This window comes from Thamnophis elegans, chromosome 7, assembly GCF_009769535.1.
Source record: "Thamnophis elegans isolate rThaEle1 chromosome 7, rThaEle1.pri, whole genome shotgun sequence".
In the NCBI taxonomy this organism is placed as follows: Eukaryota; Metazoa; Chordata; class Lepidosauria; order Squamata; family Colubridae; genus Thamnophis; species Thamnophis elegans.
Window position 1 is genome coordinate 43450121 of NC_045547.1, and position 26384 is coordinate 43476504.

Here is a 26384-nt window from a genome sequence, read left to right on the forward strand (position 1 = left end):
TTATTTTTTATAAATAATTCAAGGTGGCAAACATATTTAATACTCCTCCCTCCTTCTATTTTCCTCATAACCCTGTGAGGTGAATTGGACTGAGTGAAAGTGACCGGCCCAAAGTCACACAACTTGCTTTCATCTCTACGACGGGTTATTAGCCTTGATACCACAGCCACTAGATCAAACTGGCTCTCTATTAGTCTTAATTAAATATTATTAATATTATTAAGCCTATTGTTTGGGTAGCAGCATATTTCCTTCTTTCATTAGGATCCCTCCATAGTTTCTATTCACTTTCTTCTCTTACCTTGGGTTTTTCCTCATAAAATTAGATTAGGGACATAGATCTCTCTTTTAACTGATTTATATTCTATGATTGCAAGACTTTAGGATCAGTGTAAATACAATGGATTAAAATATAAAAAATCACAAAAGCCATGTAAAAACAGTCGTGATGTTCTAATTAAATAACATTATTCATATTCACATTAGTGTTTCTTTGAACTTAGCTACACATACCTATGCACAAAATATACAATTAACATAAATGATGAAAATTTATGAATTGTATTAAAATATGAAAAGGATTTTAATCTTCTACCATTAATGTCATTCTACTTTTCAGAAATGCACATCCTTAATTGTTATGCAATATAGGTGTGTCTAGTGTTTATATCAAAGAGAGATCCCTGGAATGTCACTAATTAATTAAAAAACTTCATAATGCTTGAAAATCAAAATACATTAAATAGGATAATGGCAATAAATTAACATTAGGATGATTCTTTTCTAGGGCGTAACTTTAACAGATCTTCAGGAAGCTGAAAAAACAATTGGTAGAAATCGTCCTACACGAACTAGAGAACAAGAGAATGAAGAAAAAGAAAAAGAAGAAAAAGAAAAACAAGACAAAGAAAAACAGGAGGAAAAGAAAGAATCTGAAACTAAAGATGATGATTACAGGCAAAGATATGCACGAACATTAGAGGAGGTATTTTATATTTTAAAAATGTGTGAATATGTATTATGATTCTAAAACAGTATGATAATGATTTTGATAAATGGCCTATTCTGATATTTCAAAACTAATGTTGATTTTTTTTGTTGACAAGCCATATCATCGTTATAGAACTACATCTTCAACTGCTTCATCAACTTCTTCACTAGCCACTTCTTCTAATTCTTCAAGTCAGTTGAATAGACCAAATAGCATTATAGGTATAACTTCTGCTTATTCAAGAAGTACAGCAAAAGAAAATGAGAGAGGTAAATTTTCTCTGATTTCTTTTTCTTGCTTTCTTTTCATTACCAATAAAATAACTGTACTTCAAGAGATTATTGGAGAGGTTAATGAATAACTAACTAATAAAACATATATATATATATATTGCAGTATTACAGGCTAGGATACATTTTTTCATTAAAATATATTTAATTGCATCCAAAAGATCAAATAAAAATTTATTCCTATTATCAAGTGCCATAGGCTTCATACTTTAATTCAGGCAAGTGGTGGGAACTTTTTTTAGAAAAGCATTTTAGATTGTGGCTGAAGCTAAATATTGTGTCATCTTAACATAGATTCATTTTTCAGCCCTGAAGACTGGAACACTGAAATAAACAAGTACCTGGATGTTTATCATTTCTTAAATTAATTCAAGGGTAAAGACACTTATAAAATGCATGATGGCAAAGGAATGTAATGTGCTTTGTGCAGCCATGCTTAATAATTATTGTACAAGTTAATAAAAGCATTTTGAAGCTGAACAATCAGTCTGAAAGTTAAGATTTGATTTTGTTATTATCTTAAATGTATTTGTACCAATGGATATTTATTATTTTGTGAAAATTGCATAGAAAAGAAAGCAGATCTAATAGCTTAAATGCAAATCTTTCTCCAAAGAGTCTGTTGCACGCTAAATCTTGATGCTTCTGGCTAAACAAATACTTATCTAAATAAGTGTGCTCTGGATGCTTTAATAAATTTGTGTTTGTAAATGTCATGATGTATGCAAACGTTGATATCCAAGGCTAAATCTATTCATTATTTCATTGAGGTGAAGATAGAATTGACTGAAATGAAGAATTATAAATAATGAGAATAATGGGGTGTCAAAAACTATATATTTAGCAAAAACCTTTAAATATTCTTTCATAAAATTGGATGCTGTCTTGGTTTCAGGAACTGCAATAGAAGGTTATATGTTATATCAGAATTCTTTCAGAATGTCTTTAAATCATTAACATTTACTACCTATGCAGAAGCAGACAAGAAGGAAGAAGAAAAGGAAGAAGATAAATCACAAACAAAATCAATAAGAGAAAGACGGCGGCCAAGAGAAAAACGAAGATCAACAGGAGTTTCTTTTTGGACTCAAGATGTGAGATTACATTAAGCTTATTCCTAAATATGCATTTTATGAGAGCATCTGCACCAAAGACAAATTCCTTGTGTGTCCAATCACACTTGGCCAATAAAGAATTTGATTCTATTCTATTTTGAAACAATTTAGAAGACTTAGTAAGATGTTTTCTAGTAAATGTTACAACATGATATATTGTATATAATATGCATTATGCTGTCATATCCATATTCAGAGTAAGATGGTTATGTCCAGTGATCAATTTCCTGTCTATACAGTAGTTTAGCTATTGATCATCACTCTGCTTGCAAGTGATTATATCAGCAACACTGTAAATTACACAATTTTTCAAGTAATGTTTAATGTGGTTGGTAGCCATTGCCTTAAATAAGTGTGACTTTAAAACATTATTTACAATATAAAAAGTTATTCTAAAAGGTGTGGTGTTGTGAGTGAATTGTTGCAAATTATAGAATTGAAGTTTAGGCAGAACATATTTATTTTCATTATGGATTATACGTCGTATAGTAAATTTATGTGCAATAGGAAATTCTCAGTTGTAAGTATTTTTGGACAAAACTGAGCTGCTTAGATATTAATTTATTAACAAAAATTCTAAATACAGATTGGATCACCTTAACATTTAGTATACATTTATCATGAGTTCTATCAATCCTGCATTTACGTTTCACAATTTTCTCAGCTGTGTTTTCCTTATGCCTCAAATATCTGCTCTGGAGAATCTTCCAACAGACTGAACCAGATTTGAATGACACATTAAAAACTGTATGGAACATTTAATCTATTCATGCAGAAATGTCCATTATGCTAACAATCAACACAGTAAGCCCAGTGTTAATGAAATCTGAATAATAAGAAATCTGAATAATAAGAATTCACTGAATAGTGAATAACATTGTATATTTTATTAAAAATTGATTTAAATTATAGATTAGATGTCTGATAAAGTAAATCATGTGGAATAATAATGAGGATAAATAATTAAATTGTTTCTGGTCAGAATGGGGAAATATGAGTTGTAAGAAAGCAAGATGGTAAATATAGAATAGTGCTAATACGCCCACAACCTGTACATAAAAGGGAATATGGATTTTTTAAAAGCTTGCAAATTGTATTGAAAATTGTCTTACAACAAGAAAAGACAAAATTTTAAACTTTTTGCAGAAATAAAATGTATTAGAAAATCAAGTTACAAGTAAGGGTAGAACAGGCCATTATAGTAGTTTCTTCTTCTCTGATAAAATGTGAATTAATCTCAATGAAATTTTCTCTGTTAGAGTGATGAAAATGAACAAGAACACTTGTCTGATTCAGAAGAGGGAACAAATAAAAAAGAAGCACAGGTATTTTTTATTCTCCTTACATTAAATACAAATCCTATTTTTCCTAAAGTGTTTGTCAAATAATAGTGTGCCTCCTACAATGGAACTGAAAAAGATGACTTACGACCGTTTTCACACTTGCAGCCATTGTAGCATTCCCATGGTCATGTGATCAAAATTCACATGCTTGGCAACTGACTCATTTATGACATTTACAGTCTCCTGGGGTCATGAGATCATCTTCTGACAAGCAAAGACAATGGGGAATTCAGATTCACTTAACAACCATGTTATTAACAACTGCAGTGATTCACTTAATGGCTGTGGCAAGAAAGATTGTAAAATAGGGCAAAACTCACTTAGCAAAAGAAATTTTTGGCTCAGTTGTGATTGTAAGTCGAGGACTAAGTGTATTCCGTTTCTCTTTCAATCTAACTTTATGAATAATTTGTTAATTGATTAATTTTTAATCTACCTATTGTAGATCATGAGTTCACTGATGTCAAATATTATTATATATATCCCATAAATTAAAAAAGAAATTAAACAAATATATCAGACAACCAAAATACCTAGCTCTACAGTACTTTGTCAATAGTGATTTATTTCTCGGGATAAGAATTAAATCGGGATTTTTTTTCCATATAAGACCCAGGAGGAATGTTCCTTTTTAAACATAATTCACATACTTCTATCCTGTTTCCTTGTGTTGGCAATCCTTATCATACCATCTGGACCAGAATTATAGTGTCTTAAAACAGATTGTGAAGAGGTTTTAGGGATGTACAAAATGTTCTGAACTGAATCACTTGAAATTGAAAATATCCCATTTCAGAATTGAAACTCTCCAATTTTGAATGCCAAAGAGATCATTTAAGCCTTGGAAAACTATTTTAAGTTTAAAGCAAAGTATTTTACACTAAAAATGTAATTATTTCATCTTTAACACATTTTTGATATGAAGATGGCTCTGAAATGTGGATAGTTCCAATTCAGAACATATTGCAAATGCCTCTTCATTCCATTTATTGGATATATCTCATAGTAGAAATGCTTATCTCAACTTTCATAGTTATCATGGCATGGTATTTCTGGACATACTAGAAAGAAATGTACCAAAGCATTAAAAAAAACTTAAATAAAATTTGAATGAAAACCACACATTTATGTAATTATGTATGATGCCAAAGAACATAAATTTAAAACAAAACATTTTAACAGGATTGAGAGCCAGTTTGGTTTAAGTGCTGGCCTAGAACTCAAGCGATTATGACTTCTAGGTCTGTCTTAGACATGAAAGCCAGATGCGTGACTTTGGGCCAGATACTCTCTCCCAGCCCAAAAGGCAGGAGTTTATGGTATGGCTCCACTATTGCGGTTAATATTCCCTGTCTCCTATATTTTACTCTTTTATATCATCTGTGTGTCTATATCACTTTTTGTGAGGAGGGAAGTTTTTATCAATTTTTATTTGATAAATAAAAATATTTGTTCTCTTGAAATGATCAAAATATGTATTTTTAAAAGAAAGGATAAAAATCTAATAATACTAATTCAGGGGTTGACTCTGTGCTTGCTAATTCAGTTGATTTGGACAAGAGTAAGTACCAAGCACATGGGAGCAAGACACTATAAATGCAAACCCTACTATGGAATTAATCTACCCTCAATCTTTAGTAAGATATCCATGCCAGTAATTCATCTTCAAATACAGATTTTCCCTGTCTACCCTGGGCTCTGCCAGACCTGTGTCCTGTCTATTACTATTCAGTACTACAATATGCACCATCAAGGTGGGGGGGATCACAATAGATGCAGAGTTGAATTTATCCAGGAACAGTTCATGTTCACTAGAGTTCTAGATCTTTAAGGATGCTTTGGGCCCAGGTCCTTTAAATAGTAACTTTCTGAACTATATAACTAATTTTGGATTGGAAAACTGAAAAAATGTTTTGTATTTTATTTCATTTATTTCTTTATATATATATATATATACATATACAGTACTGTGCAAAAGTTTTAGGCAGGTGTGAAAAAATGCTGTAAACAAAGAATGCTTTCAGAAATATAATGATTGTTTATTTTTGTCAATTTTCACAATGCAAAGTTCGCGAACAAAAGAAAAATCTAAATCAAATCAATATTTGGTGTTACTATCTTTTGCCTTCAAACCAGCATCCATTCTCATTCTCATCCATTCTTGCACAAAGTCAGGGATTTCATAGGATTATAGTCATGTGTATGATCAATCAATTATACCAAAAGGTGCTAATGATCATCAACGTCACACATAGGTTGAAACCCAGTCATGAACTGAAACAGAAACAGCTGTATAGGAGGCTTAAAACTGGGTGAGGAACAGCCAAACTCTGCTACCAAGGTGAGGTTGTGAAAGACAGTTTCATGTCATGGCAAGATTGAGCACAGCAACAAGACACAAGGTAGTTATACTGCATCAACAAGGTCTCTCCCAGACAAAGATTTCAAAGCAGACTGGGGTTTCAAGATGTGCTGTTCAAGCTCTTTTGAAGAAGCACAAAGAAACGGGCAACGTTGAGGATCGTAGACGCAGTAGTCGGCAAAAGAAACGTAGTGCAGCAGATGAAAGACACATCAAGCTTATTACCCTTCGAAATCAGAAGATGTCCAGCAGTGCTATCAGTTCAGAACTGGCAGAAACTAGTGGGATCCAGGTACACCCATCTATTGTCCGGAGAAGTCTGGCCAGAAGTGGTCTTCATGGAAGAGTTGCAGCCAAAAAGCCATATCTCCGACGTGGGAACAAGGCCAAGCGACTAAAGTATGCACAAAAACATAGGAACTGGGGTGCAGAAAATGGCAGCAGATGCTGTGGACTGAGGAGTCAAAATTTGAAATATTTGGCTGTAGCAGAAGGCAGTGTGTTCGTCGAAGAGCTGGAGAGCGGTACAATAATGAGTGTCTGCAGGCAACAGTGAAGCATAGTGGAGATCCTTGAACGTTTGGGGCTGCATTTCTGCAAATGGAGTTGGAGATTTGGTCAGGATTAATGGTGTTCTCAATGCTGAGAAATTCAGGCAGATACTTATCCATCATGCAATACCATCAGGAAGGCGTATGATTGGCCCCAAATTTATTTTGCAGCAAGACAACGACCCCAAACATACAGCCAAAGTCATTAAGAACTATCTTCAGCGTAAAGAAGGACAAGAAGTACTGGAAGTGATGGCATGGCCCCCACAGAGCCCTGATCTCAACATCATCGAGTGTGTCTGGGATTACATGAAGAGACAGAAGGATGTGAGAAAGCCTACATCCACAGATGATCTGTGGTTAGTTCTCCAAGATGTTTGGAACAACCTACCAGCCGAGTTCCTTCAAAAACTCTGTGCAAGTGTACCTAGAAGAATTGCTGCTGTTTTGAAGGCAAAGGGTGGTGTTCTGTCCCAAGCCTCTAATATAGACTGACGAAGACTTGGCTGTCTGCCACAACTAAGGAGGGAGATAAGCAACCCCTTGGCTAGGAGCCCAGAAAATTATCTCTATGAAAACAAGGCTTGAACTCATGAAATTCTCCCAATCTTTCTCTATACCTGGATTAGTAAACTGTTGTTTCCTACAAAATTTCCCTCCCGTCGCCCCACCTAAAAGCTCTCAGGGAGGGGCCAATCAGTAGCCACCTGTTCCTATTTCCTTCTGTGAGCCTTTTTCCAAAGCTGCTTCATCCTCCTCTCAACCCTACGTCAGTGACAGCCTCCCTCTGTTCTTCCTCACTGCTCCCTGACTCAAATGTTATCTGGTGGCCAACAGGCCTCTCTAGTCCCTGCTCTGACTCTGAACACCTGCCAGAGTCTTCCTCAGCCTCCAGGGCAGTTCCATAGTGTTCATCGCTGTCAGATTCCACCAATAGCTCAGCCGGCCACTGTTGGGCCACTACAGGTGGTCACACCAAATATTGATTTGATTTAGATTTCTCTTTTGTTCATTCACTGCATTTTGTTCATTTATGAACATAAATGTTTAACACTTCCATTTTTGAAAGCATTCTTTGTTTACAGCATTTTTTCACACCTGCCTAAAACTTTTGCACAGTACTGTACATTTTTTTCAACTGGTTCTAGAGTATATACTAAACTTATTTTAATTTCTTCATTTTTCAGAGCGACAGCCATTCAAGGTATGCATTTTCATATTTGGATTTCTTTATTACATAATATCATAACATTATTATATGTATATTGTAATGTTATAAAAGCTTTAAGAAAACAAATATACTCAATCTAACTTAAATTGTGCATATATAATAAATCCATCTAATTTAAACATGGCAATATTATTATGCTTCAATACAGACATTTGCCTTCTAGGATCATAATCTTCAAGGGATTATAAAATGTTTTATTAGTACCAAGCAAAATGATTAATCAAATCTGGTAACAGTAGTCTATTATACATAAATCATCAAGATTTTAATTATTACTATCGAATATTGTCAGACCTATAGTTGTCCGATACAACTCATGCTTGGTCTAAAAGTATATCTTTAATTAGTCTTATTTTCAGGTAAGAATGAATTAGATAAATAAATGGATTGCATTTTGCATTGTAAAATTTCGAAGCAAAGAGAAAGAAGCAACGGGGAAAAACCTTATTTTTTAGGGGAGTTTTTGCTATTTTTATAGAGGGGGCAGGATAGATAATTCGACTTGAATATATACTTTTTCCACATTATAGTTATAAACATTATTTTATAGAAATATTTCTGTTTTTTCTTGGAAATGCAGTTACATGAATTCTCAATTGTTCTTTGGGAGAAAGAAGGCAGACAAAATATACTGAAAACAGACAAAACTATCAACATTGTAGGGAAACAAAATAAATTATGTCTTTTGAACTTTGTATTTCATCATCAGTAAGACTGTAAATTACGGATTGATGCATCATCCAATTTTTAAATTTCTACTTTATTAATTTTATAAATAACTCAAGGCAGAGAACCTTCCTCTTCCTATTTTCCTCAAAACAACAATTTGGTGATTTAGATTGGATTAAGACTGATCCAAAGTTACCCAGTCATTTTTAATGCATAAGTCTGGACTAGAACTCACAATTTCCTGTCCCAAAGGCACTTTTTTCAAGAGGCCACTGGACTTCTGGTTTTTCTTTGAAGACATTTTACTTCTCATCCAAGAAGCTTCTTCAGCTCTGAAGAACCATGACCTGGATGACTGAGAATCTCTATAGTCACAGTTTCCTGGTTCTAGCCTGGTGCCTTAACCATTAAACCAAAACTGTCTCTCTTTTCATTTCAAAGATATGACACAGGGTCATCTGGAGATCGCTATGATTCAGTACTAGGACGGACTGGTTACAGTTACTTGGAAGATCGCAAATTATACACCAGTAAACTAGAAAAAGAAGATACAGCTGACTTTAAAAAGGTATTCGATTGTGATAGTAGTAGCATATTATAATGTCTCCATTGTTCTGAAATAATACTATATTGATTGATATACACATATACTCTGTCTCCAAATTAAAGTAAATTACTGTATCAAAATAAGGACATTTGGAGGAAGAAAAGATATTTGGTTATTTGTGAGAAGTTATTTGTGAAAGATATTTGGTTATTTGTGAGAAGTTATCTGTGAGATTACTTGACTCGATACAAGGGAGAATTGCACATACTATTTATCATAAAGAGAATTGCAGAAAATATGATATTGTCCAATTGTAGACAATATAAAATGTCCTTGCTATGTAAATTATATTATTATATGATAATATATATTATGTAAATTATTTTGGGGGAAACTCTTCCTTTCAGGCAATATTAAATTAGCTTGCAAATTTGAAACAGTACTTTATTTAAAAATCTGTACTTTTTAGCTTTACGAACAGATTATAGCTGAAAATGAAAAACTGAAAGCACAGTTGCATGATACAAACATGGAATTAACGGACCTTAAACTGCAATTGGAAAAGGCAACCCAGGTTTGTACATTTAAACTTTATTTTAAAAATACATGGCCTTTGTACATTATTGTAACGCGCTCTACATGGGGCTACCCTTGAAAAGCGTTCGGAGACTGCAATTAGTTCAGAATGCAGTCGCGCAGGCAATAGTGGGTGTGCCGAGGTACACCCACATTACACCTATCCTCCGTGAGCTGCACTGGCTACCTATTGGTCTCCAGACTCAATTCAAGGTGTTGGTTATTACCTTTAAAGCCCTACATGGCTTAGGGCTAGGATACCTTCGAGACCGCCTGCCGACACATACCTCCCAGCGGCCAGTAAGATCCCAAAGATTGGGCCTCCTTCAGATGCCGTCGGCCAAACAATGTCAGCTGGCGGGCCCTCGGAGAGCCTTCTCGGTGGCTGCTATGACTCTTTGGAACCAGCTCCCCCCGGAAATCCGGACCATACCCACTCTGATGGCCTTCAGAAAAGCCATAAAAACTTGGCTGTTCGGGCAGGCCTCACTGTTGAGGTCCGGCCCCGACTAGAATGAATGTATGAGGAGTGTCTGTTGTTTTAAACTGTATTGTTGTTACGTGTTTTTTATATTTTCTTGTAAGCCGTCCGGAGTCCTTTGGGATTGGGCGACATATAAAAACTTCAAATAAATAAATAAATACATAAATTTTATTGGTAAATATATTGGGCAGAATCAAATATAAAGTAGTACCGGTACAATGAACAACAGCATTTTTAATGAAATCTTTTATTGCTTTAAACTTTCTTGGTAGGGAGGGGTAATTCAGTATATTGAATATAACATATCAGTGTTATATGCAATATATTGAATATAAAGTGAGCTTTACTCTGTTTGCATGGAATATGGAATCCATGCTAACTTTTAAACATTTGATTTGAAAGAAAACAAATAGTTAAATATCTTTTATGATTAGGCAATCTTATAAATGGCTTTACTTTTCTATATGTGATTTATTCATAAGTCTGTTTATAAATTCACATGGCATAGGAAGGGATGTAAATCTGAAAATATATTGAGTTTATTACAGATTAAAGATTGAGTGAATTAATGGAAGGAAGCATGGTGATGAATCCTTGGGACAGACCATTTTTTGGTAATCTCAAAACAATGAAGTTGGGGGGAGGGATGAAAGACAAGATGAGAAATAAACCTCTCTTTGTTTAGTGACTGCAATTCATTCCTTAAATCAGATATTGGTTGCTAAGTGAATATACAGTATATCACAGAGGTGAATACAAATTTTGTAAATACTTAAGCATATCTTTTCAGGTGACAACATTGAAGAAATGATACTTGACTACAATATAACCTTAGTTGATTAGAACCCTCCATTGGGCTTGAACCGCTGCCTGAAACTGATCACACCGTAGTCAATTTACACTGAAGGCTCTTGTCAGGCATAAAATTTGGTCCTAATATGCACGTTGGTCTTTTGGAAAATGATTTCTATTATTATTCGCAACAACAGAATTGTATCACAGCGGCCAGTTGTTTCACCGGATTTGGCATTGGTTACTAGTCGGGCCCCACCCAGGGGCCTAGGACGTTGTAATGTATTTTTGTAATATGCGTGCAGATCCAAGCAGTGCGGCTTTTTGCATTTGACTGATGGTGATTTTGTCCATTTTAACTGTTTTAAATGTAATTCCAGTGCTTTTGGAATAGCACCCAGTGTGCCAATTACCACTGCTGGTTTGTGCCATAGTCGTTGAATTTCGATTTTTAAGTCCTGGTATTTTGCGATTTTTTCATGTTCCTTCTCGGCGACCCTGCTATCACCTGGTATTGCGATGTCTATGATTGTGACCTTATTTTTCTCAACCAGTGTGATATCTGGTGTATTATGCGCCAGTATTTTGTCGGTTTGTATACAGAAATCCCACAAGATCTTGACCATCTGATTTTCGGTGACTTTTTCAGGCTGATGTTCCCACCAGTTTGTTGGTGTTTTAATATTATAATTTTTGCACAAATTCCAATGGATCATTTGTGCTACTGAATTGTGCCGCAATTTATAATCAGTCTGCGCGATTTTTTTACAGCAGCTGAGTATGTGATCAACAGTTTCATCAGCTTCTTTGCAAAGTCTGCATTTGGCATCATCAGAGGATTTTTCGATTTTGGTCTTAATGGCATTTGTGCGGAGAGCTTGTTCTTGCGCAGCTAGGATTAATGACTCTGTTTCTTTCTTTAATGTACCTGTTGTTAACCATAACCAAGTTTGTTCACTGTCCACTTTATCTTTTATTTTTTCCAGAAATTGGCTATGCATTGCTTTGTTCTGTCAACTCCCCATTCTTGATTTTATAACATCTTTTCTGTATTCTTGTTTTGTCTGTTGCGCCTTCAGTAGATTTTTGTTCTTTACTTCGATTAATAGATGTTCTTGACTTTCTTTTAAATAATCAGCCAGTGCATGTTTTTCTTCTTCAACTGTTTGCTTCACTTGTAATAATCCTCTGCCACCTGATTTTCGGGGCAGGTATAGTCTATCAGTATCACCACGTGGATGTAAACTGTAGTGCATTGTCATTAATTTCCTGGTTTTTCGGTCCAAAATGTCCAAATCAGCTTGTGTCCAGTTAACTATACCAGCTGTGTATCTTATAACTGGTATTGCCCAGGTATTTATGGCCTTGATTATATTTCCACCATTCAATTTAGATTTCAAAATTTTCCTAACTCTGTTGGTGTACTCTCGCCTGACAATAGTTTTTACTTCTCCATGCTTGATGTTATCCAACTGCAGAATGCCTAAGTATTTGTAGGCTTCATTTTCGTTGCATTTAATTATTCAATTCCCTCACATGCAGTGATTTTGCCTCTTTTTATGGATACAGTGGCACATTTTTCCATGCCAAACTGCATTGAAATATCAGTGCTGAATACTCGGACTGTGTTTGTCAATGATTGGATTTCTATTTCTGACTTTCCATAGAGTTTCAAATCATCCATATATAGTAAATGCGAAATTTTTTTAGCTTCTTTGGCTGTTTGATAGCCTAATTTCATTTTTTTTAAGATTACTGATAGTGGGATCATTGCAATGATGAAGAGAAGAGGTGAAAGTGAATCACCCTGGAAAATTCCCTGCTTGATATTAACCATTCCGTAGATCTTATTCCCTACTGCCAACTCAGTTCTCCATTGTTTCATCGCCTTTTCAGTAAAGGATGTAATATTTTTGCTAATGCCAGTTGTTTCTAAGCATTTTATGATCCAACTATGTGGCAGTGAGTCAAATGCCTTTTTGTAATCAATCCAGACCATATTCAACTTCATTTTTCTGTTCTTACAATTTTCTAATATCATTTTATCAATTAGAAGCTGATCTTTGTGCCCCTGCTCCTTCTTTTGTTGCCTTTTTGCTCTACTGGCAAGATGTTTGTTTCCAAATAATCCATCATGTTATCTGCAATAATGCCTGTGAGTAATTTGAAGGTTGTTGGCAAGCATGTTATTGGTCTGTAATTTTCAGGTGTTGTTCCTTTAGTTGCATCTTTCTGAATCAAGTATGTTTTTCCAGTTGTCAACCATTCATCAATTTGGCCCTTTTGTAAAATTTCATTCAGTTGCCTGGCCAATATTGCATGTAAACTGGTCATATATTTGAGCCAGAAACCATGTAATTGGTCCTTTCCAGGTGATGTCCAATTCTTTACCTTTTTTACTCGATTTTTGACCATCTCAGTTGTTATTTCTAATACTTGCATTTGTTTGTTGCCAATGCTTTTCTCAAAGTCATGTATCCACTTTGCTTCCTTATTGTAGTCCTTTGCATTTTCCCACAATTCTTTCCAGAATTCAACTGTGGCCTGCTTTTCTGGTTTTTCACTTTTGGTGTCACCATTCACATTAAGACTTTGATAAAAACGCCGTTGGTCTGATCGAAATTGCTGATTTTGTTTATATTGGATGATTCGTGCCTCATATCTTTCAATTTTTCTAGCTGTTGCTGTTATCTGCTGTTTTACAATCTCTACAGCTTCATTGATGTTTCTTGTATCCAATCTATATCTTCTGATTAGCCGATCTATGGTTTTGTTGTTTTTAAGCCGTTGCTCATGCATGTTCTTTAAGTTACTAGCATCTGCCCTTAATTTTTTGACTTTTTGTTCTAATCGGATTTTCCACTTTGGCTTTGATGCTTTTTCTGTTGTGTGACTAGGTACTTTGATTTTAATGCCTAGTTCATTAGTGACTATTACAGCTGCACTGTACATTAACTGGTTCGTTTCCAAGATAGATCCCGATTCAATTGTTGAAAACACTGCATTAACCATTTTCATGATAGGGGCCAAAATTTTCTTAGGCGCAGTTTTTAGTGATGGTAAACGTTGCCTTTCCTCATTAAGCAGAAAATGCTCCATGATCTTATCCTTCAATTCTTTTTGTTTTTGAGTTAGTTCATCAGTTGGTTCAGTGATAACTGGTTCTAGTGGTGGTGGTGTTATTTCCTCCCCGAGAGCTTCTTCTGGGAGTTCTACTAGTTGTCTTTAGTTGTGTCTTGAATATCAGTTATTTCTGCTTGTGATATTGTTTTTTTGGTTTTGCAATTTGCCTGAATTTCCTCTAGTTCAACTTCACTAAACACTTTATTCCGTATAATAAATCACCTTTGATCTGCTAGTCGTTGTTCACTAACATTTGAATCTGGATATTGTTGTTTCCATAATTCATACATTCGCTTTAAATAGCCTCTTTTTTCTGGCTCTGAGTTGTAGTAACAGGCCATTATGGCACGGTTTTCATCTGCACTATATTTTTGTCATTTTGTTGGCTGGTCCACTTGTAGCCCACTTGTCGACGGATGTCCAGGGACCCCAACATCCGCCACGGCCCTTGTTAACCCGCGCGACGACCGATGCGGTATGGAATTCTTATTCGTTTTTTTCACCATATTGTATGGGTTGGCGGGTTTTTTTTATGGGACCAGATGCCAACCTGACCCCAACCCTCCTCCTTTCTCATCCGGGCTTGGGACCGGCAACGGCGGAGTTGTTGTTGTTGTTGTTGTTGTTATTATTATTATTATTATTATTATTATTATTATTATTATTATTATTATTATGGTTCGTTGCAGAATCAGCCAGATGGTCAGACTAGATTTGGTATTTTTATCCATCTATTAAGTCCTTCCCAAGAGTGTGAGATAGGCAGATGTGAATGTTTGATAGTGTTATAGGTATTGTTGCAGGGTGGATGGTGTTCTGAGTAAAGCTGCTTTTTTCAATTGACGGATAGTGAATTTGTCAATGCGGGTGGAGTTCAAGTGGTGCTTCAATTGTTTTGGGATTACACCCATGGTGCCTATTACTATTGTTAACTACCTTTGCTTTCTTTTGCCAGAATCATTCTGTTTCTGTTTGCAGTTATTTGTATTTTGTTATTTTCTCCAGTTCTTTCTCTACTATTCTGCTGTCTCCAGATACTACCACATCCACTATCCAGACTTTTGTCTTTCTTATCAACAATTGTTAAGTCAGGAGATGCAGAGATGCTTGTCTGAATTCTACAGTTCCCTAGCACTTTAGTGTCTTCATTTTCAATTACTTTCTCTAGTTTATGGTTTATGGTGCCATCATTTCTTGCTTGCAGGTTTCATGATATCCCTTGCAGATCTTCTAATTCACCATTATTACTACTTTGTTTGTAGTCAGTCTGTGCAGTCTTCTTGTCTACTGTGTCTTCAGCTTATTATCATTATAATTACTATCATACTTGGAAACAATCACTAAATGAGTAGCCTCTAAACAAAGACTAGCTATACATCAGCTCAGAAAGAGAAAAGTATAAGTTCTGTATATAAAAGCCTATGTGGCTTAATTCCCATGTATTTCTAGAACTGTCTTCTCTAAGTTGAGCTTGTTCACCTTGTTTCTTTAGTATCTTCCTTTAAGAAGTTGATGGAGGAAGGGTTTTGGTTGGCATCATTTTCTTTCCGTATGTGAGAATGAAAAAAAGTTGTATGTTTTTTAAATGCACTAATACATTAAAATAGTCGCTTGTAATTCTCATAGCAAATATAGAGATTATTTTTGTAGGCTCAAAGTGACATGATGTTAAAATATAAGAATTGTGCATATAACTCTTGTTCCAGAGTGCAAAACTAACAGGAATGAATAGTACTCAGTACTCACCTACATGAGAATGTTTCTACATTCAGAAATAAGCATACATTGGCCTTTGGAAGGAGAAGTTCATTGCTGCTAGTGCATTTGAACCTACCTTTTCCAAGGTCCAAGCCATTATGTTTGTTCCTAAGTAAGCAGGTAATGCTGATATGTGGTACATATGGGAAGTGTCCAACTGGCAGGGACGTGCAGTCACTAGAGGCAAGGGAGGCGGGGCCTTACCAGTCTCCTCAGGGAAAGGAAAGGATTTTAAATAATTTTCTTAAAATAATTAAAGCCAGGGTAGTTGCTACCAGATTTCAAGTCACAGTGGCTTGGTGTCTGCTCTCAGTATTAACTAGGAGGAGGCTAGAGAACTAGGGGCCTCTTTTGCATAAAGATTTTTTCGCCTTTTAAGAGTTAAGCAAGGGTTAACAAGTGAAGAATTTATTATGCAAATGAGGCAAGTATTCTCTCGCCTCATGTAGAGGGCATTTTTAGAGGCTTTTTAGAGTTTTCTGGGAGCGACTAGCTCAGTCTGACTTCAGAGCTCTGGCTTTTCAAGAGGAAAGGGCGGGGCAGGGAAAAGCAGAGTTGAAATCGTCTCTGAAACAGCTGGAAAAGGTGCGTGTGTGGGGAGGGGGGAGGAATTCAAAAAGTTTGATCGGAAGGCAACAGGGAAAGGTGGGGGTATGGCAGAGGAGCTGCTTTCAAGCCTTTGGAAAATATATCCAATCCAACTTCTGTGTTTGTGTTTGAGAGTGAGTGAATGAGAGAAGGATCGAAGTTCTCTGTGTGCGTGTGTCTGTTTGAGAGAGGGGGAGGGAGGGAGGGAGAGAGGGAGGAAGGAGGGGGAGGGAGAAGAAAAAGAACGGGAAAACTTATTTTGCAAGGGGGAAAAATGCTGTCGCTTTAAATCGGAACTGAGCATGCCTGGCTGTGGAATTCTGGGAGTTGAAGTCCACAAGTCTAAAAACAGCCTCACGGGGCTAAAGCTGAGTGCACGTCACTGCCAACTGGAATTCTGGTGATCATGCTACTGGTCACAAACAGTTGTGAAAAATAATAGTAATGCAACAACTTATTTAATTTTAACTGATTTCTCTTCAACTGAAATTTGTTGTGAAAGCATGCAATCGCTTATGTATTTCAGAGACAGGAAAGATATGCTGATAGATCTCTGCTAGAAATGGAAAAAAGGGTAAGCGATTTCATTTTTATCTTTATTGTTGCTATAGTGTAAATGTTATAAAATAATTTGAATTGGAAAAGAATACTGATGTACAAAATGCTCCCTTCATCAACTTTACATTGAATAACTACTTTTGGATGATCTGTGACTGAACTGAAACATGCAGTTTTAGGTGTTTTGGCCCATACATGGAATAGAACATGGCTGTTCCGCCATGTGTCCCCAGGCAGAGGCAGTTCATGGAAGGAGAGGAAAAATCCAAGCTGCAGTGCTGAGATAGTTGAGGGGAAAAAGACAAACTACATGTTGCTCACATTTCCCCCTTTTCCCCCATTCCCTCATCTTCTCAGTGCATTCCCTTTTTCCTTCCCTTTATCACTACCACTGATACCCCAGTGTAAAATATTTCACTGACATGGTCACCCACACTTTTCCCTTTGTCTTCCTGTCCCTCCTTTCCTCCCCTCGGCTAGCACTGATGTTCCAGTGCACTTTTCATCATTCCCAGCCTGTTGAATGATGGGAACTCCTATCTATCACACTACATTCCTAGAGGCTCTTCCATGACGGTACTTCTCAACCTGGAATGTTCCTGCTGACTTTTCTTATTAGCTGAAATGAATATAGACTGCATACTGTGATATGGCCAATACCATCCTAAACTTATGGAGGGGGGAAGGAAGGAAAGATAACAAGAAGAAGATGCTAATAAGAAGCTGGTAAAATATGCTGCACTGGAACATCAATAGCTACAGTTGAGAGGCAGAGAGGGTTGCAGTTAGTGGGCCTGTGGTATATGCTACTTTGGCAGCTTCTGAAGGGAGAGAGAAGATGATGCACCACAATTCATCCTATCCAGATTTCATTTTGTTTGGCACCCCAAATAATTCACTTTTCCTAAATCATGAACTGATTTGAAAGCCATTAAGATAACTTTTAGTACCTTGTGATTTGTTCCAAGTTCAAAACAGGTGGAGTTTTTTTCTGTTTTGCTGTATGAAACAGTATTAAATTATTCAGATATCATAATTAGATAATTTTGTTGTGATGTTAGTTAGGAATTTATTATTTCAGAATTCTAAAAATTTAGTATTTTAGAAACTTTGTGAGTAATATTTATTTCCTAATGAAGTACACTATATTGCCAAAAGTATTCGCTCACAACTGAGTCTGATTATGTGGATGCGTGAGCGAATACTTTTGGCAATATAGTGGATTTTCTTACCATAATTACAGAATGCTAAAATACTCTGAACGTAGCTTATTGCAGAATTTCCATTTATAGAAGTTGTCAATTGCATTTGTGTTCTACAGACTGTATAAGCAATTGCTTACACTTGGATAAAATTCATTATGAACAGTGATTTTGGCCAACTCACATCTCATAAGTCTCATGAAGCGGATATAGAAGCACAGCTGTGGTTATACAGGGATGTCACAATCGCCAGCATGATTTTTAAAAGCACAGTTGGCTGGCCCAGGGATTTTAAAACTTTTTCAGGCCATAGCACCTCCTATTATAAAACAGGACCCATGATCAATTGGCAAATGCCCAGTGTTAAGAAACTGGCAATAAAGCAGAGCTTATGCTTGTGGTGTATAAAAATATGTATATATTTCATATTTTTCCCTTGGTCGCATGTGGAATCCATTAAGTTTTCTTTGAACCCAGTTTGGAAATCCTGGATTAAATAATTGCAATATAGAACTTTAAAAAAATATTAATCCCAGTACAGTATGCAAGGTTCCATATACCTGGCTAACAGAATAGCTTTTTAGCCTAGAAAAATGTAAAATGTTCTTCATTTATACTTCCTAGAGATATGCAATATATATTAATATAGAAAATATTAGACAGAAATTTTATTTCAGCCATTGACCAATAAAATTATATTCAATGAAATGAATAAAATATCCCTGACAACAATTTATTAGCAACTCTTTGTGGGCCAAGCTTATATCCTATATAGCAAAAGTTTGCTACTTTTAGAGAAATAAATTTATCTTGATTATTTAACTTGTGTAAATGAAAGTTATCAGAGGGCTCCAGAAATTTAAATAAAAGATCTAAATACAAAAGCTATGGTACTCAAATCATAGGAGCAGAATTGGTTTTCATATGGGGTTTGCCTATGTTTCCATTCCGAGATAGCTGTGGGTAGTATAAGCCTTATAAATTTGTAGCCTTTTTCAGGCTTATGCCAATTAACTCACAGTTACTTAACTTATCACTGCTACACATGAACATATTTTAGTAACTCATTTTTTACCAGTTTGTTAAGTAACCAGCAAATTAAAAACTAATAACAGTGAATCATTTATTGTACTATATTATTTAAGTTATTTTCTAAATCTGGGGAAAATATGCCAGAAAGTTCACTTAACTATGATTAAACTAAATTCAAATGATTTGTATCTGAAAGGTGACCGACAAGAGTCAGTATCCACGGGGCGGTATGATCTAACCAGAGTTTTACACACTCAGCTGCTGCTGCTTGTTTTGCATAACACTGTAGAATGCAGATGTTAATGTACACTTTGCAATAACTTGCTTTTCTCTTTCACATTGAATGATAAATGTGATAAACACAGGTTTTAGCTTATGCTTTTTAACTGGATTCACAGCATTGGCAGACTGTCAACCAAAATTTGAGCTATAAAAGCTTTTGCTTTTTGGTACAAATTATAATAGAATAAGTCGAGGACTCACATGTAATATTACTGGTACACTAAAGTGTGTGAACTAACATTTGCTTGACTGTGATAGCTTATGCTTTGTGCTTCTTTTAACTGAGTTCTTACCTCTATTGTATTTTAAAATATAAATTAAAATTTAGCTAAGGTGTAATAGTAAACTTACAATATAAAATTATTGCCTGTATACATTTATACAAATAATTTATTGAATAAAATGCATAGAATATGACCAACATTTTGTTACATTTTCTTAGTTTTAAAGTGGAATTAGTTTCTTACACATCACTGGCCTTGCAAATTTCCCCTCACCTTGCTTCTAGTTAAATGTGAACATCTTGGACTGTAGTACTATAAAATGAGAGCTATCTATCAAAATTATACATTCATTATTTCGAATATGTCACTATAGGAACGAAGAGCTCTAGAAAGACGAATATCTGAAATGGAAGAAGAACTCAAGGTAAATGTAAATTCCTCCAAATTTAATTTGTTTTTAAAATTTGGCCATATACCATGATCATAACTGATATAAGTGTAATCCAATATAATTTTGCTTTTCTAAAAAAAGTGACATATTGTACCACACAAATTCATTTATGGCACTATGACTTACAATTCTTAAATGTATTCTTGTAGCTTAGTTTAAAAATAGTATTGATGATTTGTTTTATTCCAATTGTGAAAAATACAAGCCATTAAGTTTGAAGTATTGCCTTGAGACTATACTGAAATCACCCATCTAATCCAAAGCTACTAAAAAGGGAGGTTTAGTTGACAGTTGTCAGTCATTTTTATTTCTTACTTTGGGGCGGGGGGGGGAGGATATTCTCAATAAAACTCAAAATAATATTCTGCATTACTTTTGCTTTCACTGTTGTCCCCAGGGAGACAAACGAGCCATATTTCAGTTATTTTTATATATCATTAAACTTATATCCTGTTTTTCCACTCATGTAAGTGCTCATTTAGAACAATAGAACAGGATGTAAAATACAACATATTGAAATTATAATCAATAACATTAGCATCAATTACAGTTAAAAGCTTGACTAAAGAGATGCAGCCTTATCATTTTCCTAAGTAATAGAAGAGGGAGGACAAAGTAATCTGTTGGAGAGCATTTCATTCTCCCTTATTTAGCTGGTACTGCCGTTAGGCAATGCATAAGATGCTGAATGTTTCCTTGAAGTTAGAGGAAAGAAGCAGTAAAGCTGGGTGTCCTTGGTGACCTTCCTCAGTTCTTTCACTTTCTCAGTGGTTTCACATAAATATTAAAGAGCATTAACAAAATAGAAATTTGTGAGACACCATAGATCAGTGATCAGAGTATCAAGCAATAGTCTTTCAGCTCTGGACACACTCTGATAAGAAGGACAAGAACCATTGTAAAGCACTGCTCTTAATACTTAGTCCTACTAAGCAGCATGAAGGGTACCATGTCAGTGGTATTAAAAGTTGCTGAGAATTTGTATTCCATCCCCACCCCATCTATTTACCAGCAATCATCTGCCAAGGTGGTCATAGCATTCTCGGTGCTATATTCCAGATAAAACTTCTGATTAAAATAAAGACTGAGCTTTAAGGATAGGGATTGTATGGCTATGGAAAGCTTTTTCAGTACAGATTTTATAATTGGCTTTTTAAACAAACAGAATACATTCAATACTTTTTTTCAACAATAGGGTGATCCATTCTCACAATTTAATCAAATAGAAGGAGCAAGAATCAGGGAAGCAAATGGCGGACGCTCATTTTTTCATTCACCTTGTTCACATTTTCCAAGGCCAAAAGTTGAAAAGAATCTATATGAAGAGGTCATACAGTTGGCAAAGTTACCTTCCTATAATTGCCCAAATTATTGAATTCAACATTGAAAATAGTAATGTTCATTTAAAAGAGCAATGTATGAATACATATCTTTCAATACTCAGCAGTAATTGTATTGCCTTTCAGATTATCTCAAACAACCTTAAACTCTGAATCACACACACACACAATCTGAATTACTTGTGCATTTGAATTCTTGCTTGAGATAAAATGTTCCAAATGAGCTTTCAATATAGATGAAATTCAGTATTAATAAGACAAAATGAGAAAATAATTTAAAATGCATTAAGTTAATTTAAGAATAAACAAAATCCCATATTTATGCAGGCAATCCAGAATATGGTATATAGAGAAGGTTGGTTATTTAATTCCTTCCTTGCTCCCTTCTTTGCCTTACTCATTTCTGAAAAGGCAAAGCCTTCTTCTCAACAAAAGAGCAAACTAACTCTCCCAAAGAACAAATTGTCTTTTCACACTGCATCCAACTACCTATTTGTTAAGAAACCATAGCTTTTACTAATGCCCTTTTTAAATTCTACATAGATTATTTAGGACAGGGGTCCCCAATCCCCAGTCTGTATACCGGCACCGGTCCACAGCATGCTAGCAACCAGTCTGCACAAACAAGCAAAGCCACATCCACTGTATGTAAGCAGCACACAAAACCACAACCGCTCCGGCCCACAGAAAAACCTTTCTCCATGAAACTGGTATCTAGAGGTTGGGGGATTCTGATTTAGCATAATCAGGTCAACAGTCAAGAAGTGAACAATATCCCAGTCAAGGAACTGTCAAACAAGTTAATAATAAACAGCCCAACCAAAGAACCTCCAAGACCAACATGGGCAAGGCACGACACTAGAATATAACCTTAAAGCAAACCTCAAACCTTACTAGCACTGATGATATTACCTAGTTTGGATAATGAAACTTTTGTAAGAAAACAACCAAGCTCAGAGAGCACCAAAGACCCTTCTAAACTTTCATTAGATGATCAGATTATATAATATTTATCTATAAAGATATTTGTTTTGAAAAAAAATTTTTTTTTTCAAATATCACAGTCCTATTTTTTTTCTTTTATAGATGCTACCAGATCTGAAGGCTGATAATCAGAGGCTAAAGGATGAAAATGGGGCCTTGATTAGAGTGATCAGCAAGCTTTCCAAATAGAATTTGTTTACTCTCATCAGCGAATCATGGGATTGCACATAATTAGTAACTCCAGTGGACCATAGCATGGCAGTTACTGGATGCCTGGGAAGATTTCTTGGAAACTGTTGTTTTCAGATATTCTGCCAAAAGCCCTTTTACCTGGGTGTGTGTTTTTTAAACCAGGATCATATTTTCATGTGTTAAAGCAGCTGCTGAGAAGACAAAATGACTGAGAAATCTTGTTTACAGCTACTGCATATAAGGAAAGTGTTCAAGGCCTGATAAGCCTCAGATATTTAACCAGTAAGCCTTAGTTGTACATAAACGTGTTAAAAAAAAGCTTTCTGCTATCACAGTTACTTTATTTTGTTGTTTCGTCACTGTTTCTGGTTTTTCCCATCTTATTTTGATTTTTTTTTAAAAAATATCTAAGTTTGGATTTGTGTGTTCCCTTCTAATTATTCATGTATCAGATTTTTTCTTTGTACAGTATTCTCACAGCTTTATATATACAGAGACACACATCCTTTAGAAATACTACAGTGTAACTAACTAATCCTGTATTTTTCAGTCATCCACCCCAAAACGGTTTCAAGGAACCTTTGCTTTCACAGTTGTGCAATATGCATTTATTTCTATGAAAGATGCTTTAAAAAGTCAACTGAAAATAGATTATTTGAAAATTTTTGTCTCTAGCTTCAATTGGTCACTTTTTTTAAAAGAAAAGAGAACAGACTGTTGTGCAAAAGATTAGATTCTGTAACCTTCACATTAATTTTAGTAGGTACTGAGTGATGCTGTATATATTAATGTATATTGTTTGGATTTTTCAGACCCACATGATATGCTTGAATAAAAATTCTCTATTTGCAAATACAGTAAATTAGGCTGCCCCAAATTAAATGAATATATATATATATTCATATATATATATATATTCATTTGATTTAATGATGAATGATTTAAACTTTAGAAAAATGAGTTATGGAGCCACTCTTCAAAAATATATCTAATTATAAAAAGCCTTTTTCTTCCCAATTTTCATTTGAATAGTGTTCACTTTTAAAAAACTTAAATAGAACATATTCATTACATTTTACATATCTTTAGTTGAGTACATCCCAACCTGCTGTGCTAGTCAAAGTAAACTTCAAAGGCATTTGAAAGCCCAGCCTTTTATTTTATACATGCACTGCTGTTGCCATGTGAAGAGGACCTCAGTTTATACCATCATCAAGTTAGATCATTTTATACATTTCAGTGGCCTTCTAAAAAGTATTCCAATGAAGATAGCTTTTGTTAGGGGGAAAAAAAAAACAGCTTTTATATGTTCTCTAAAACTATTAAATACAGCTGTCTTATTGGCCTACAGACTAATGCCTAAAAAATCACTGAACAGTTCTACCGCTAAAATAAATTGTACATTGTAAAGCTTGTAGTAGCTATTGTATTATTGATTGTATACTATATTAAATGTGAATTTGTACCCCTTCATTTAAAAGGTCACTGTGTTCTACTGCCTACTTCTTGGGGAACTACTTCATTTTTGGGTGGAAAGAAGAATGATCGGGTTGACCTAAGTCCCCTTTGTGGGCTGGGCAGAGGTGAGAATGGGAAGATTTTTTGAAGATGTTGTAACATTTTGCTCTTACTACCAAGCTCAGGATTCTTGATTCTAAGGTACAGTACGAGGATAGTTCTGGGGTATCTTGTTACAGGCTAGGTCTTTATAACTTTAAAGATGGACATGGTCTTTCATGCTCTTAAGCTAATAAACAAACCAAGCAGAGAATTGTTCCATCTGAGCATCTGCGACACACTGAGAAATGTTGTGGATTGGTTGGGCATACTGTGGATTATATTTGGTAATGTTTTGGATGCCTGTGAATGATTAAATATGTCTCTAATATTTTAGTGTTTTTATATATAGGTTATTTATTCTTTCAAAACTGGCTACTGTGTTGCATTGATTTTATTGGTAGTATTGAGCAGACCTTGCATCTGCATGAAACTATTTGCAAAACCCACTATTTTGCAAAAAAAAAATGTATTTTGACATATACAAATAAAATGAATAAAATAATTTCAAATGTGTGAATTTTAATGAAAATACATTTGAAAGATGTGAGTTTAATATTATTTACTATTATAATACCAGTTATTGGTTTTTTTTTTCATTGTTTCACTTTTCAGAGATTGTATTTCCACATCCATAAGTATGTAGGTGAAGCCATTTCTATGTAATTTGTTACAACTGGAGAAAGGGTTTACAGTACAGAATTTTACATAATTCTGCCTGCCCGCAGAAGCTACCATGCAAAGAAGTTTCTATGTTTTCTAATGGTAAAAAATGTACAGTCCTACTTGATTAAGTTACTGAATTCTTCTGTAGTTGAATATATTAAAGGCTTATATAGATTAGTTTAATCTACACTAAACACACTTTCTAGTCCAACGTATCAATAAAGGTCGAATCTATGATTACATTAGATTTCTCAGTAGAAATATATTTCATTTTCTCTGCTTCTTAAATAATAAAATAATTTATGTAGCATTTTTCCAAACCATAATGAATAGTAAATTTTTCATGTGGTTAATATTTAAAAAGCTTGTATGACATAAAAAAAAGGTTGTACTGTACATTGAATAGCAATTGCATTGAATTAAATTTCATAATCATTTTAGTGGGAAAAATGGTTTCTTAATATATCAGCTAAAAGGACTTGAATATTGCAAAGAAGCAGTAGTGGATAAAGAAGTCTCAAATCCTGTGCTGTGGGAATGTTATGCTGGGCAATATGCCTGCTGATAAATGCCATAGTCAGAACATAAGGTCAGAAACTTTGCTTTGGAGGAAAATTGCCCTTATGTAGAGGGGCAAAACATAGTTTGAGCACTGTATAATTTAAAACCAGTCTAGCAGCACATGTGTGGTATGCAGTAATAGCAGTAATAGCAATAGCAGTAGACTTATATACCGCTTCATAGGCCTTACAGGCCTCTCTAAGCGGTTTACAGAGAGTCAGCATATTGCCCCCAACAATCTGGGTCCTCATTTTACCCACCTCGGAAGGATGGAAGGCTGAGTCAACCCTGAGCCGGTGAGATTTGAACCGCTGACCTGCTGATCTAGCAGTAGCCTGCAGTGCTGCATTTAACCACTGCGCCACCTTGGCTCTTAAACAAATTGTTCTTCTAAAAAACAAATTGTTCTTCTAAAAACACTAAAGCTACAGAGAGGGCCTTTTTTAATTAAGTAAAGTCAAAGCATTTTTGTTTTGAAAAATGAAAACAATAAAAAAATGGGTTTTTTTCAGCAACAAAAAAAATCGGCAATAATGAACAAACTTTTGTAGTATTACTCCTGAATTGTTTTTTTCTGTGAATTGTGTGGATTTTTATATTATCAGTCTTGGTGAGAGTAGAAAAACATTAAATAAGTTGATACCAAGAAAATGTAAGCATGCCTGCTGTTCAGATATAGTTTCAGACATTTAAGTTCAACATGATTTGGAAACTTCATGTATTCATGCTTCTGCTGTAAGTATGTGAAGAATAGTCTAGCACTACATTTTTGAATTACTGTAGTCTTATTTCCTGATTCTAGGTTTAAGTAAAATAATTCTATAAATGCTATACTGCCTGCTTAAAATCCACAAAACAAATGCTTTTTCACATTCATTTTGCCTCAGTTGTATGGAACAACAACTATTTGATAAT

General features: G+C 34.9%; 1 protein-coding gene across 2 annotated transcripts in view; it reads left to right on the forward strand.

Moving 5' to 3' along the window:
• Positions 1–24747, forward strand: part of PPP1R12A (protein phosphatase 1 regulatory subunit 12A) — a 129877-nt gene extending 105130 nt beyond the window's left edge. Inside the window, exons 15-24 of one of the 2 annotated variants that reach the window (XM_032220894.1) lie at positions 788–985; positions 1107–1260; positions 2257–2375; positions 3656–3721; positions 7840–7856; positions 8994–9120; positions 9569–9673; positions 16947–16994; positions 20092–20142; positions 22596–24747. In XM_032220894.1, the coding sequence (XP_032076785.1) occupies positions 788–985; positions 1107–1260; positions 2257–2375; positions 3656–3721; positions 7840–7856; positions 8994–9120; positions 9569–9673; positions 16947–16994; positions 20092–20142; positions 22596–22682 (972 nt within the window). In that variant the 3' untranslated portion in view covers positions 22683–24747. Of the gene's footprint in view, positions 1–787; positions 986–1106; positions 1261–1588; positions 2233–2256; positions 2376–3655; positions 3722–7839; positions 7857–8993; positions 9121–9568; positions 9674–16946; positions 16995–20091; positions 20143–22595 lie in introns of those variants that run through there. The other variant, XM_032220896.1, reaches the window with a different exon arrangement.
• Positions 24748–26384: the final 1637 nt, after the last annotated feature.